The sequence below is a fragment of the Xenopus tropicalis genome, chromosome 4 (assembly GCF_000004195.4).
Source record: "Xenopus tropicalis strain Nigerian chromosome 4, UCB_Xtro_10.0, whole genome shotgun sequence".
Lineage (NCBI taxonomy): Eukaryota > Metazoa > Chordata > Amphibia > Anura > Pipidae > Xenopus > Xenopus tropicalis.
The window spans coordinates 109,015,263-109,031,429 of record NC_030680.2 but is presented as its reverse complement, the minus strand read 5'-3'; the positions used below and the strand labels follow the sequence as shown (position 1 = coordinate 109,031,429).

At 38.4% G+C, this 16,167-nt stretch overlaps 1 protein-coding gene across 2 annotated transcripts in view; it reads right to left on the bottom strand.

Moving 5' to 3' along the window:
- Nucleotides 1–16,167, bottom strand: part of LOC548351 (uncharacterized loc548351) — a 66,756-nt gene that overhangs the window by 21,365 nt on the left and 29,224 nt on the right. Inside the window, 4 exon segments of one of the 2 annotated variants that reach the window (NM_001039738.1) lie at nt 1,815–1,919; nt 9,232–9,291; nt 11,718–11,900; nt 15,510–15,601. In NM_001039738.1, coding sequence (NP_001034827.1) covers nt 1,824–1,919; nt 9,232–9,291; nt 11,718–11,900; nt 15,510–15,601 — 431 coding nt within the window. In that variant the 3' untranslated portion in view covers nt 1,815–1,823. 2 annotated transcript variants of the gene reach the window in all.

The following is a 16,167-nucleotide window of genomic DNA, read 5'->3' as shown; positions in this document are numbered from 1 at the left end:
GCCCCCCCTGCATGGTTCTCACCTCAGATTCAGGCTGTAATCAGGCTGTATTGTTTAAATATGTAATCCCCTGTGTTTTTCACACCTTTTAATACCTGCATTGTTCAACCCCTGCAGTGTTCACACCTCAGTCTCAGGCTGTAATCACCCCCATTGTTCCCCTGTTCACACCTCAGGAGCAGTAGAAACCCACAAATAAACCCTGCACACTACAAAAAGAACATATACTGAGGTGGTACTGCAATTAAAACGTTTTTTAATATATAGTTATTGTGCAGACTGTAGGAGCAGTGCCAGCATTGTGTCACTGTAGGCTGCCTGTGTGTGCCATATACACAGGCAGCATAGGGCAAGCAGAGTATGGCACACACAGGCAGGGTAGGGAAGGCAGAGTATGGCACACACAGGCAGGGTAGGGAAGGCAGAGTATGGCACACACAGGCAGAGTAGGGCAGGCAGAGTATGGCACACACAGGCCAAGTTTGGCACAAACCAGCCAAGAATGGCACACACAGTGAAAGTATGGCACGCAGGCAGGGTAGGGCAGGCAGAGTATGGCACACACAGGCAGGGTAGGGAAGGCAGAGTATGGCACACACAAAGGCAGGGTAGGGCAGGCAGAGTATGGCACACAGGCAGGGTAGGGAAGGCAGAGTATGGCACACACAAAGGCAGGGTAGGGAAGGCAGAGTATGGCACACAGGCATGGTAGGGAAGGCAGAGTGTGGCAGGTTTTTGCTGTACTACAACCATTAATATGGGTATGGTCATGTGATAACATGGGTGTGGTTTCAAGTGGGTGCGGTTTTAAAAAGGGGAGTGGTCAAAACTGGCTTCCATTATCGGCCCTCCACCACGTAGGTCGGAAAAATTCCGGCCCTCGGTACAACAGAAGTTGGACAGCACTGGTCTATATGACTTTGGTAGTTTGGGGGAACCTGTAGATTAATTACTTCAGCTTTGTGTTTATCTCCCCTTAAAACTTGTTAAATATTACATGTTTCAAATACAATATTTTAATGATATATATATATAATAAATAGAAATATAATTTAATTGAAATATAATACCTGCAAGCCAAAAATGCTTTCTATTACACTGATAATACTTGATTAATCAAGACAAATATTCACCACAGGAAAATAACTTAAAAGGAGCAGTTCAGTGTAAAAATTAAAATGGGCAAAATAGACCAACTGCGCAAAATAAAAAATATTTTCAATATAGTTAGTTAGGCAAAAATGTAATCTATTAAGGCTGGAGTGTGCAGATGTCTAACATAATGGCCAGAACACTACTTCCTTCTTTACAGCTCTCTAAGCTGTTAGCAGTCAGTAGCCAATCAGTGACTTGGGGGGGCATAAGGGACATAAATGTTCAGTTAGTTTGCATTTAAATCTGACCTGCAGTTTCATTTTTATACTGAACTGCTCCTTTATGCTAGCCATGTATGTAAAATATACCGTTACCGATATGCCCTTGAGGTAGGCGATACTGGGCTGATCCAATCACAATGCACTACAAGCAGGCCCCAATAAAATGTTTAATCATGCCTGATCGACATCTGGACAATTTTCAGGCAGATATTGGTTGGGCAGGCCCCTTGGAGGGCTGCATAAACCTGCCAATAAGCTGCCAACGCGGTCTGTCGGGAGCTTTTATCAGCCCGTGTATGGCTACTGTTAGTTTACTCTTCTTAACTTGGATGCCCTGAGACATTGTTATTTTATCTGATAAAGCATTTCTGGTGCCACAGGGAAAATCAGGCACAAACACAGTCACATGGCATTAATGAGACAGGAAAATAGTCAAACCTGTGACAGCTACAGAATATTGGAGGGATCCCAGGAAATATGACGGCCATCATGCAAGGCATTTAGAGCCAAAACGTCCTCATCTGCTAACACAAAACCAAACACCTGGGGAAATGCAGGTATTGAAGGTTAGTATGCACAGAGGAGCAAGATGTAGGTCACATGCAAGAGCTTGTACCTGGTACACACTGGAGAAATGAGGCACTGTCTTGATTTAAGAATAACTTTTTTAATGGTTGTTTTTTATTTTTTAAAGACACCAAGGCACTATTAAAACGGTCTATTGTAAATCAAATGCCATTAAATCTATTGAGACCCAATGTTTAGGTAGAACTACCAATAGTGACTACTTTTTCATTTTTTTTTCTGCAGGGAAATGATAGTAGGCAATAAAGAATGCACTTGAAGTTAAAGTACCCTGGGAAACTTACTGTTTATGAAACCACTCAGAGACACAATACTGTATGCAACATAATGGGAATTCCTTAGATAGCCAGGTAAAACACTGTCTGTGTATCAGTTCCCCTAACATACAGAAGGCTTTGAAGATAGATTATAAATGATAAAAAAAAACAATTATATGGATCAGGGGATTGTCTTGATTGATCTTATTATGGATAGAAAGAGAATACTTAATGTCTTTAGGTGGCCATACACGCACCGATAATATCGTACGAAACCTCGTTTCGTACGATATTCCGTGCGTGTATGATATGTCGGCGAGTCGACCGATATCGCAGGAAGCTGCTATCGGCCGACTCGCCGATCGGACCAGTTTGAAAATTTTGATCGGGCGCCATAGAAGGCGCCTGACCAAAATCTCCCTTCAGCGCTGAATCGGCAGAAGGAGGTAGAAATCTTATTGTTTCTACCTCCTTACCTGCCGATTCAGCCCTGAATGGTGTGTGGCGGATCTGACGATGTTTCGTGCGACCGATGGTCGCACGAAACATCATCAGATCGCCACGTGTATGGCCAGCTTTTGTGTCCTAGACCTGCAAGGCTACTTGTTTATTAAAATGTACAGTGGCTGTCTGGGACATAGCACACTGTCTAGCATGAGTTGCACTGGTGTCTCATCGGAGAAATTGCTTCCTTAAGCACATTTTCTCAATCATACCTACCTGTTAAAGATACATTATCACAAAAAAATAACTTGTCTTTATTAAAGAATTACTAAACAGAAATATTATTTTAGAATATTGCAAGGGGTCCATTAAACAAAGACAACAACACTTTTATTTTCTATATGGTCTTATGAAGCAATTTCATGGCCATTAAAAAGGACCAACAGCATTATAGTCATACAACCATCCTTATAATGTCTATTATTTCTGTTTCTACTGGTGCTTTGCTCTGCATCTTTGTGCCTACCCTAAATTCTGAGGATCAAGATCCTGTCAGTCATTAGCTGTCATATGAGTCTGTATGTACAACAGTCAAAAACATTTACTACATACTCAGAAAGGGGGAATTATCAAGTAAAACATGTTTACTGAATACCCAACCCCGATCTCATTAGCAAAAACAATATATTCAGTAAGTCTGCCAGCACCCCAATGTCAAACAGGCAGTGATTTAGTTAGAGTGAGGATACAGACATTTGCCAAACACGTAATATAGCAGAGGCAAACACTTTGCTAATTGTCAGTTTTTAAAGCCCAAAAAAGGAATATTTCAGAAATAGCCTAGTGGTTTTGATGGCTGTGAAGAGGAAGCTGAGGCACACCGAGTATCAGCAGGGTGCAAAAGTGTATATGTCAGGTGTGATCCTTGGTGTTAATTTTAAAGAAAAAGGAAGGACACTATGGGGCACATTCATGAAAACGCGAGTGCGAATCCCGAATGGGGCAAATTTCTGAAGATCGCAAATATCACGAAAATGCTTATGAAAAAATCGTATTAGTCATGATAATATCTTATTGGCGATCCGAAAGTCACAAAATTTTCGTACCAAACGATTGTAAACAGTGGGAAACCTTTCCGATTTTTTTGCGCAAGCGTACGAAAAAGTTGCACAAGCATATGAAGTCACGCGGGCGTCGGAAAAGACGCGCAAGACACGAAAAATTCTGCAAAAATACACTCGGAGCGTTCGAATGAAAGCTCCGAGCGTTCGTGTCTTAATAAATCTGCCCCTATGTTTAAAAAAAAAAAAATGAATGACAGAGAAGACAGAATGGCAGAGCACATGAAAATAATTAGGAACTAGATTAAGATTTTTGGTCTGGCTGTTTTGAGGAGCACGGAGAACATACAGCATGAGTTATCATGGTGGAGCTATGACAGCTAACCTTTTCTTAAAGCTGTCATTTTTAAAATATATGTTGTATCAAGAAATGCTTTGGGTATCCAAATCATTGGTTATAAAGTTTGGCCTACATTTCCGCTAAGTGTTAATATTTGCTGTTTACCTTACTGTGCACTGTACATTGGTTGAAGTAATATTAATTCATAATCTAGATACTGTCTGTATAGTTTTTGTACCAAAGTCTTCTTCTAAGTGTAAGAATTCGAATAACACATTAGAGGTCCTAACCACAGATGTTCCTGCATTTCTCATTGAGGTGAAATAGCTGTGAAAAGCAGAGCTATAAGATATCAGAATGTTTTTTCCTCTTTGGTTTTTCTGCTGCACATATTAAAACCCTGTAAGTTATGTTTATTTTTATAACCTTTCTTCCATGATGTTGGTCTGAAAAAAAATCTGTTTTCTGTGTCCTGCTTATTTCTTATAAGAGCACATACTGTAAAGGAATATTATTAAAAAAATGTTTTGATGTTTAAGCAGTGGCATTACTATGTGACACAGGACAGTAGTGGGCAACTGGCCCACATTGGATAATAATGCAGGCAGTGAACATACAGTGCATTTAAAAGTATGTACCCCTTGGAAGGTTTTATGTTTATAGTCATACAACTTGGAATCACAGTGGATTTTATTTTGTTTTTTGACACTGATCAACAGAAATGTACTATTTTGTGTCAAAGTGAAACAGATCTATTCAAAATGATTTAAATGAATTATAATGAAATAACATTAACTGACTGCATTCGTATATAACCCTTTCAGGTCAGTATTTAGGAGATGCACCTGTGTGGATAGATCTCTGTCATCTGGGCACTACAATTTTTTCCTATTCATCTCTGCATCATCTACTCAAGCTCTGTCAGGTTGCATGCGGATCATAAATTAACAGACATTTACAAGTTCAGCAACAAACTCTTTATTTGATTAGGATATAAACTCAGACTTGGCCATTATAGGATATTAAAATTGTCATTCTTAAGCCATTCTTGTGTATTTTGGCTTTATGATTCGGGGTTGTTGTCTCAATGGAAGACAAATCTTCTCCCAGGCCAAAAAGAAGGTATTTACGTCTGCATCCACAGTTGCAGTTATGCAATAATGGATACAGATGTAATCCATAAAAGTTTCTTGAGTCCAAAGTCACTCCTTGCAATTCCGCATAATTGTGCCAGATGCCGATGCATCCAACTAGACTTCTGTTGCGGATCACAGACGAGTTTGCCTATTGATACTGGGGCATCTTGGAGCTACTGCTACCTCAAAGGCGACAGAAACTCTAAGGTTTCCACAGCAGCTGCATCAATACATGGAGCACACTTGCCCCTAAAGAGTAATGCACAGATGTCATTTTGGCTTATGCCAAACATGGCATTTAGTCTGATGGCCAAAAAAAGCTAAATTTTTATCTCATCAGACCATAGAACCTTTTTTCAACTGACTTCAGATTCTCTCACATATTCTCTCAAAAACTGCAAAAGCGATTTTATCTAAGTGGCTTTTTGTGGTAAATAGTGAAGCTAAATTTTCATGTCATCAGATCACAGAACCTTTTTTTCAACTGACTTCAGATTCTCTCACATATTCTCTCAAAAATTGCAAAAGCGATTTTATGTGAGTGGCTTTTTGCAGCAAGTAGTGAAGCACCCAGGCAACAGTTGTTTTATGCATAGTCTCTCCAGTTTCAGCCACTGAAGCTAGTAACTGCTTCATAGTTGTCATAGATCTTTGTTGGCCTCCCTTAGTCTCCTTCTTGCATGGTCACTCCATTTCTTAGCCACTAGTTTGTTTGCTCCAATGATTATTCAGTAAGTTGGAAGGTTTCTTAGATCCATCCCCTGACTTGTACTTTTCTGTCAGGTTTTGACAGAGTTGTTTGGAGTGTTCTTTTGTCTTCAAGGTGTAGGTTATGCCACAATACTGACTTACCAGAAGGATGATTTTCCAGATACACATGTACACTGTGTTTATACTACAATCACTTGAAAACCTTTGACTCGACACACATGATCTCCATTTACCTAATTATGTGAATTTGGAAAACCATTGGCTACACTATTAATGAGTTATGTTTGTCATTTTAAGGGCTGTATAAGTAATAATAATCTGTTTTCACTATGACATTAAAGATTTTATGTTTACAAGAAATTAAATTCACTGTGACTCAATGTACTACGCAGAGCGCTGCATCAGCAGAGGCAAGTCAGCCCTGTCCTTACCATGCACCATAGAGCAGACAGGATGTACAAAGCCTGCCGCAGCCTGTGGCTGCTCTCTAACTTGCCAAACAGGTAGCAATGTATTCATGGGAGCATCCACAGGTCTCTATGCTCAGGAAAAAAGATGAAGGGCAGGGTGTAACATGCAAATACATGATGAATTGTATACATTTTTTGCACTTTGCACCCTGTCTCCCTTGTTATAAATGATCCTTAAGACAGTGTACAGGCCCCATTTTCGTACGGCTTTTGGGGATTGGTATAGAATTTTTACTTTAGTAATAAAGATATTCCAAATCCCCATTTATCTAATATATAATATATGTAGTCCCATGAGATGATGTCAAACGCTTTATGTATATCGATGGACAACAGCATCCCTTGCTACAAGTAGCTGCTACTTTTTCACGGCTACTAAACTCCAGAAAATACCCTGCCAAAGAAAATACTGAGAATTGCCTCTACTAAAACACACATATAACACACACAGACAATTAGCAGTAAATGATCAGCATTGTCTATTTTATTAGCCATGACAAGTAGCAGCTACTAATAGTTCGCCCTAAGTGTTTAAGCAATGAATAGGTTGCAAAACTCATCTGATGTTATCTGAGGCCTGTCTTTTGGGGACAAAGCCTGTCTACACCGATCAGGTCCGAGAGGAGTCTTTTAAAGCATGTTACTATGATTTTAGAAAAAAAAAGCTTGATGTCGATATTCAGAATAGAGATGGGCCTATAATTTGAACAATCTAAGCTAGCTTTTATTTTTTATGTTCTACACCCTAATTGTTCCCTTATCTGCAACTTCCTTTTAGCATAATGTTATATGGGGACAACTTTCCTGGGCCTGCTGCTACCCGCAGGCCAGTGAGAAGCAACACACCATGAGTAGCCCAGAGTGAAAAAGCCTTGCCCTTCTGGGAACTGTCCCACCTAAATCAAGACCATTTGAAGGTATGTATATACTTATATATAACACATACAGTAAGTGCCTCACAGAGTGTCTCCCATTCAAAAATAAGTGCCTATCTGCAGGGATCATGATGATTAAATTGCCCAGTATAGCATGAAAAAGCTAAGAAATGATACTAATGAACTTTTGGGGGAGGGTGCACTAGAATAAAAAATAAATTGCAGCAGAAATGGCTTTACTACGTTCAGCAGGGTCCAAACAGAGTCACACCATGGGCAATAGCCAGGCCTGCCAACTACTAGAAATGGGACTGTTAGTGGACTTTGGACTGTAGAGATCTTAAAGGAGAAGGAAAGTCACATGTCAAAATGTTAATTTTTTGGCACCCCCAAATTACTTAAATCGCTTACCTTGCAGCCCGGGCTGGTGTCCCTGTTAGGAGAAAACCGCACCAGCCTGGGGTACATGCAGCAAGCGCTTCCTTTTTCCTTTCTCCTTCTGCCGGCAAAATCCCTGGGTCAGTGCATGCGCAGTAGAGTGAAAAGCCGACTTTGTTTTTAAATTTTGGCTTTTCACTCTACTGCGCATGCGCAAGGGCGTAAAGCAGGAAGAGGAGATGCTCGCAGCTACCCCGGGCTGGTGCGGTTCTCTCTTAACAGGGGCACCAGCCCGGGGTACAAGGTAAGCAATTTAAGTCACTTGGGGGGGCCTAACATTTTGGCACACCCAAGTGACTTAGCCTTTCCTTCTCCTTTAAGTACTTCTGAAAATGCTTGTATACTGTACATGTTCTAAGAAATCAGTGACTGACATATGTAGCACTGAATAAACCAAGACTAATTAGAGTCCTAGATTGCCTTTGTTATGAGCCTAGTGCAGGCCTATACAACTAGTAACCCAGTAGGTAAATGTACCTCTCTGAGGTATATTTAAGGCAGTGATCCCCAACCAGTGGCTCGGAGGCAACACCAACCCCTTGGATGTTGCTCTCAGTGCCCCCAAAACCGGTAGTTATTTTTGAATTCCTGACTTGGTGGCAAGTTTTGGTTGAATAAAAACAAGATTCACTACCAAATAAAGCCCCCTATAAGCTGATAGTGTGCATAGAGGCTGCCTGATAGCCAATCTTAGCCCTTATTTGGCACCTCCATGATGGCTGTATTGCTCTCCAAGTCATTTTACATTTGACTGTGGCTGATGAGTATGGAAGGTTGGGGTCCCCTGATTTAAGGGCAACTATCCAAGGGCTCCAAAGAGCTTTAGGATTTTAATATAATGCAGTCCAAAAATATGTGGTATGTAGTGTATGTAGTGTATGAAGAAGCTGGATAGTGCAGGGCAGGGCTATCCAACTAGAAACCTAGTAGGCTTTAGTTGTAGAAACATGGTTAATTCTGTTTTTAATAGGATGTTTCACTTTGAAGTATGCAAAGTTTTGAGAGAATATTCCTTCAGCTTCATTTTCAGATAATCTGACATTTTTCTTGAGAAAAATAAGTCCCCTTTAGAGAAATAAGAAAATTCACCTAGCAATTCAGATGTTTCTAGGTCTTCAGCAAAACATATATATATCTTAGAGTAGACAGTCAGTTTAGAATAATCACTGATATTATAAGGGAAGACATGAGATTAAAATAAAAAAGCAGAAATAGCGTATATAAAAATATCACCCCACCTGCCTCAAGAAAAAGGAAACATAGTTCTCACTGGATCTGCATTTTTAAGTTGCACAATATTATATTATTGGAATCCTAGCCAAGTTTTTGTTTTGTGATAACTTTCTGTTTACTCTACTGCAAATTTCTCAAACCAGATTTCTTCCAGCGTGTACCTCTTGTTACATATTAGTCACAAATATTAGTTGTTACAGACCTTCTCTGAATTCACCCAGACGAAACATTTACACAGTATTAAGACACAAATGTGAAAATCAATAACTATAACTGTAGCTTGATCAAAAAAAAAAAAATCTCACCTCACAGTTCTCCTGGATTCTCTCCTCTTTGGTTGACTTTGGGATGGTTACAATACCATTCTGAGGAAAGGAAATCATTGTGTTATAATAGCATTCATCCAGAGTATCAATGAAACATCTTACTGTGCAATGTTATCAACATTTTATGTAAGCAGCTACCCTTACATTAGAATTAAGGTAACTACTATGGCAATCTTTATTAAATATTTATAAAAGCCAAAAGCATTTTGTGGTTTGGCTGCCTAAATTTTGAATATTAATATATTTTTTCTTATTAAAGGAAATCATAATTGTTTCTCAATTCAATATGTGCACATGTAGCATGACCCCCCCCCTAATGTGTTAACACAACACATTAAAGGAAAACTATACCCCCAAACAATGAAAGTCTCTAAACAAATATATTGCATTAAACAGATCAGATGTAAAACCCTGCTTCATCTAAATAAACCATTTTCATAAAAATATACTTTTTCGTAGTATGTGCCATAGGGTAATCACAAATAAAAAAACTGCCATTTTAAGCACAAAGGGCCACCCCCAGGGACCATAAGATTCACAGTGCACACCAACAAACCAAGGGCACACATACATGTTAGGTCACATGAGGCAATTAATGGACAAAGTTCTGTCTTTTACTCTCACACTTCTTCCTGTTACAGATAGAGCTGCATTATTTCCTGTCATCTGCTCAAAATAATTATAATAATAAATATTAAATGACAAGATACATACACATTTCTTAGGAGATACTTTGCACAGGCTATTTCAACAGGATTAAGAAGGAATTAGAAGCTTTTTTTCAAACCCCTCATCCCTTTAACAAAAAAGGTGTGAAAGAGGGAATGGGATTGGGTAAATGTGGGTGTAAAGGGATTTTACGGTTCTAACCTCAAAGTCTGATGTGGAAAGTTCAGAGTTATGTTTCTTCATAGAAAAGTATTCAAAATGTGGCTCATATTGAATTCTACAGAGTTGTAAATAGTAGTGCATTTATACAAGTGACCTTCAACCAAGACTTTTCAGCTGCCACTATAAAGGTGCCATGTTTACTGATAAGATGCATGTCACTCTAACTGCCTGCTCCTCTCTTCTCCTTGACAGGAAGCAATATGACAGCCAAATGCAAAGAGACTACATCTTGTGTATCTGGATTTACACTGTGCTTGTCAACTTACAAAATAGTTTCTATAACTGAAATAACCTGGAAATATGGACGTGCTAGTTCTGTCACTAGTTGATAAACAACATATAATGATGTACATCTGTTTAAATTGTCCCTGGCTCTATATGTCAGTCTAATATGACTATGTATTTATTTAATTATTTAATTTGTTTAATTATCTCCAGTGAATATAGAAATATATACATTTTAGTCATCAACTTAGGTGGACTTGTCACAGTGTTGCCTGTCCAGTCTTAGGAGCATGTGGGAAGTCATATATATAAAAAGTAGCAATACCATTTTCAAAGTAAGAGACAGCTACACCCAAGGTAACATCAAGCAGGTATTGATCTATGTTCTAGAGGGGTTTTCTCATAAAATAAGGCACTTTTTAATTTTATACAGCATGTGCAACAACCAAATTAAAGTTCTTTCTTTATATAGTGCTTTAGACACTATTACGGCAAATTAATCCAGGTTTACTGATCTAAAGGGGTGGTTAACCTTTAAGTTAACTTTTAGTATGTTTTAAAATGGTCAGTTCTAAACAACTTTCAATTGGTTTTCATTATTTATTTGTTATAGTTTTTAAATGATTTACCTTCTTCCAACTCTTTGCAATTTTTAAAAGGGGGTCTCTGTGAAGCTACAATTGTATTATTATAGTTACTTTTTGTAATTTTTTTCCTATATATTTTTTTTACCCTCTCCTAATCGTATACAAGTCTCTCATCCAAACAACTCCCTGGTTGCTAAGGTAACCTGGTCCCTAGCAACCAAATAGCTGCTAAAAACTCCAAAGTTGAGAGCTCCTGAACTGAAAATGAAGTAACTAAAATAACTACAAATAATAAAAAATGAAGAGCAATTGTCTCAGAATATTAGTCTCTACACCATACTAAAAGTTAATAACAAGTGAACAACCTCTTTAACAGTCTTTTAGCTTTACTCCCACCCCTTTTCTACAGGTGATGACTCATCTATCCTACCACCTGCACTGGCTTCTTCAGCCTCAGTAAACAGAGCTCCTGTTACTCTTCACATCTGGCAGAGATTTACTGTCCATTTAGGGCTGTGACACACGCGGAGATTAGTCAACGCACAACAAATCTTCCTTGTTGCGGGCGACTAATCTCCCCAAAATGCCATCCCACTGGCTTTGGCGACTTCTGGAAATTTACATTCTAGCCGGTGGGGTGCCATTTTGGGGAGATGAGTCGGCCGTGACAAGGAAGATTTGTTGCGTGGCGACTAACCTCCCTGTGTGTCACAGCCCTTAGAGTTATTCCAGCTACTGAGCTGCGGGTTACAAATTTCTCACCTGGATACTCCAGCGGATACAGACTTGAGCTGGGGTTTTTCCATAATTTTTTGCAATTTTTTGAATTACAGGGTGATTCAGGGCTTGTCCTTTGGCCAGAGGACAGTATCCCTCAAACACAATATTATTCCTTCTACAATAATCCACAAGTTCCTGTGGTCTCTGAAAGGGATGATACTCCACCTGTGGGAAAAAATGAATTAGGGTATAATCCTAGTGACATGGATTGGGTGAATATTATAAATGCTTTTATTATTATCAAAAAAAAATATGTTGACTGTGTTATTAAGGCAATGAGGCAAAAAATATTCCCATTGGCTTGCTGGTAGAGTTTATTCTATCTACATTTACTTGCAGCTGTTAGTCACTTCACAAACTGGTATCATATTAAACTGATTCCAAGCCTTTCCACTAAATAAGGAATTGGCATGATGTAATAATACAATTACCTCTGAACACAGTCTACAATGAAAAATGTCTTTATTTTTTTATCTTGCAAGGAGTCCTGGTCCCTACAGTGGGTTAAAGGGGAAGTCTGGCTTCTGAACCAAAATTTGTTAAAGAGCCCCACACAACACAGAAGCCCCTAATATACCTATTAGTGTAATCTGTTCCTTCAAAATGTATGAATAAATACCATGCTGAACTCCAATTGCATCATTTGAAATACTTTGTAAATGCTTACAGACAGCATGCAGGAACTACATAACCCACAATGCATTGCACGTTCCTTTCGTTATTGACATTACGTGTGCAGGAAATTGTGGGATTTGGAGGATGCGGGCTAAAGGCAGTCTGAGGTCAGTCGACCACTGTTACTTTTTTTTTTTGAGTTTCAAAGTAGTCAGTCAGATCAGCAGGAGAACAGGGGGTCAGGCTTAGGTAACTGTTCCAAACCATATTATTACATTAAAAATCATGAAAAGGCTGCATATTTTTTTATTGATGTGTATAGCAAAAGTTGCTTTTTAGGTGGAGTTCCCCTTTTAGTTACTCTGGTTAAAGTCAGAGTGAAGGATGCCAAGCAGTGACCAAGGCAGCACTATGGCCATATATGATGCAGATGGCAAATGCTACTCTTCTGCTATAATACAGAGTTGGACATGTTTACTGGTGAAGCTGTATGTGCTAAACATGACAGTAGACTATGGCAAATAAAACTTCAGTACATAACTGTGAAAAACAAATATTCTCTCCTTATGTTTTGGATGGTGGGGCTTTTAAATAAATCAATGTATTGTTATGTTTACACATCCCCTCATTGCTATAAAAAATTGACTCTGTAAAGATGCTATTGGAGCATTATGTAGGATCTGCCAATATTGACACCAATTAGTTTACTATGCATATGGAGACATTTTGGATTGCAACAACAGTTTTGCTTCACTGAATTATCAGTGTGGAATTTAAATAAGCCAGTTTCAGTATCATTCTGTACATGGAGAACCAAAACCCTGTTTCCAAAAAGGTTGGGACAGTGTAAAATGTAAATAAGAAGGGAATGAAATGAATTGCAAATCATGTTATCCCTATATTTAATTGCAAATAGTACATATCAAATATTGAAACTAAGTCATGAAAAAATAAAGACTAGAAAAACCACTGTCTGTGAACACAGTTTGTCAAATCCACAAATGCAAGTTAAAGCTCTACCATGCAAAGGAAAACCCATATATAAACATGATCCAAAAACACCATCATCTTGTGGTCTGACAAATCAAAATGTAAAATTCTTTTTGAAAATCATAAAAGGGCTAAAGAACAGAAGGACCATGCTACTTGTTATAAGCACTCAGTTCAAAAGTGGTATGGGTAGCTTGCACATCTTGCATTGTTTCAACTTTTTTGAAATATGTTGCTACCATCAAATTGACGTATGTATTTTTCATAACACAATAACATTTCTCAGTTTCAACATTTGATATGTTGTATTTGTACTATTTGCATTAAATAGAGGCTTTAAGTAATTTACAAATCATTCCATTCTCTTTTTATTTCTATTTTACAACAGGGTTGTATTCCTGTAACTGTGTCAGGTCAGATATCTAAACATTCTGAGAACTCTGTTTACTGTTAATTGATTAGGCAATTTACTCATTGAGAGAAAATGACAGGGATAGTTTTAGGACTTCTATGCATGTGTCCTGCAAAAAACTGTGTTATAAACAATATACATTCACCCAGCCTGCAAGCCCTCTAACTGCTACTGAATTACAACTACCACAATGAAAATCGAAGGCTGTGAAAAAACACTGTCATCTCTAGCACTGTCCTAAAAAAAAGAACAGATAGATACTACATAATAGGAAATGATGGTAGAACACTGAATATACAATGTTCAACAGGCCATAGTTCTACGCCCCCTCCTCTCCTGCAGTAGGAGAGCTCCACTAAATCTGTTGTCTAGTGACCTCATTGTTTTGTAATTACAGAGGAATTTTCAGGAATAATAACATGCGGAAAGAAGTCAGGAGTATGAAGCTCTGAACAGTTCTTTCCCAGTAATACGGAAAGTCGGTCATTTCCTGTTTCATATCTTTAGTACAACTTGTCTTTACACACGACAATGGTGTGAAAACAATGAGCTGGCTGGGGCTCAAGGAGAGTGGGGGTGCAACTAAGAGGGAGGGAACAGAAAGAAGCTTGTAAACTGTGAAGAAAAGAAAGCAAGAGAGAAGGATTTTTACTGTTAATACAAAATTCCCCTCATAAATATGAATGTTTGTACAAGTATGTCACATGTGACATCAGAATAACGTTATATCCCCAGTATTTCCTACCATCCTCTCAAGCTGTCCAATAAACAACTGCTTTTTATAAGGTCTTCAAAAGATGTGCTTATTAGAAGCCCCCTTCCAAATCAGACCTCCAATTTAGAGTTGTCATTCTGACACAAAGACAGATGAAAGACATGTTTTACATTTCTTCTCTAGAGGGGCCTTTGATCCTCCTGAGCTTTGCAGGTCTCTGCCCACTATTGCTAAAGTAAGAATTAAAGCTCTCATTTTGGGTTTTTTTTGTAGTATAATTCTATTTACATAGCAGTAATAGCATAAATACCTTCTGGTTTATAATGGCTTTTATTGCATTTATGTTTCACTAAAGGACTTTACTGTACCTTTTAAGTAAACTCACTCAGCTTTTTGTCCAAGTTGTATTACAGAACCTGCCTATCATCTTCAAATGGACTTGGTGATTTATACATTCTTCCTCAGGCAATGTCTATATTGTCTAAAGCCCTCCAAACAGAATGCTACACACCTTTCTACTATACCAAAGCATAGAAAACACAAGGTGTAGGGAGCTAAACATCCTTCTACTTACAACCAAGATAATATAATCTGCAAAACATCTGCAAAAACATTTAGACCTTTTAATGAATTACACAATAAAACAAAATGTTATTGTTTTATTGTTCTCAGCACTAGGACTCAATGACTGTATATCTAACACAGTTTAATGATATCTCTCCAACCACTATAAGCTGCTCATGGAAAAGACATTCTGGGCACGTCTAGTCTATGCCTTTTGCTGATTTCCCTGAAAGAATTATTGAAGGCTTTGGAGGAATAAAATAGGAATTAATGGAACAAGACTCCAGTGGAATTCTAGTAAGGGTCTAAGTAGGGTCAGCAACCTTTTTAGAGAACCACATGCAAATGGAACTATTATTATTATTATTTTTTTTATACGTATTCATTATCTAAAAGGATACTGTTATCATATAATATAAAGACCACAGATAAAGCCCGTGGTCGAATTCCATTAACAACTTAAAAAGACATTGCTAACCTGGTTAAGATGAGGTACCATATTGCAGTCTTCCTTCAATTGATCCAAGTGATGGATTAAAAAGTTACTAACACCAATAGAGCGACAGATTCCTAAAAATATAGAATAGCATAAATAGTCAGAAAATGGTATTTGTTACAAATGCAAAATGCTTACTCAGCCCAGTAATCCCTTTTTTCCTGTTAAAGCAATATTATTCCAACTAAATAAGGATTCTGCCAAATCTCGGCTACCGTGGGTAACTAAACTCCCCGAAATGCCTTCCCACCACCAATAAAGTGAATCGCCATTGGAAAGCATATGCAGCGCTTCGTTTTCCAAAGTCACCCAAAGTTTCCAGCAGGAGGAAATGTTCCTTGCTGGTGGGAAGGCATTTTGGAGAGATTAGTTGCCCACAGTAGCAGACAACGAATCTTCCCGTGTGCCTTGGCAGGTAGAGCAGGTAGAGTTTTGACAGCCTCTACTAGTGGCAGCCATTAAAAACCAATACTCTCCCAGGTCACCCAGTGCCTGCTGCTAGCACTCAGAAACACAATATGCCAGTGTTAGCAAGGTGCTTCCCATTCAAGTGAATGCACACTGATCAGTATTTTGTTTGTAACTGAAAGCAACAGCAGCCTAGCATTCTTTCATGTTGTTTACAGTATTGATACAGTGC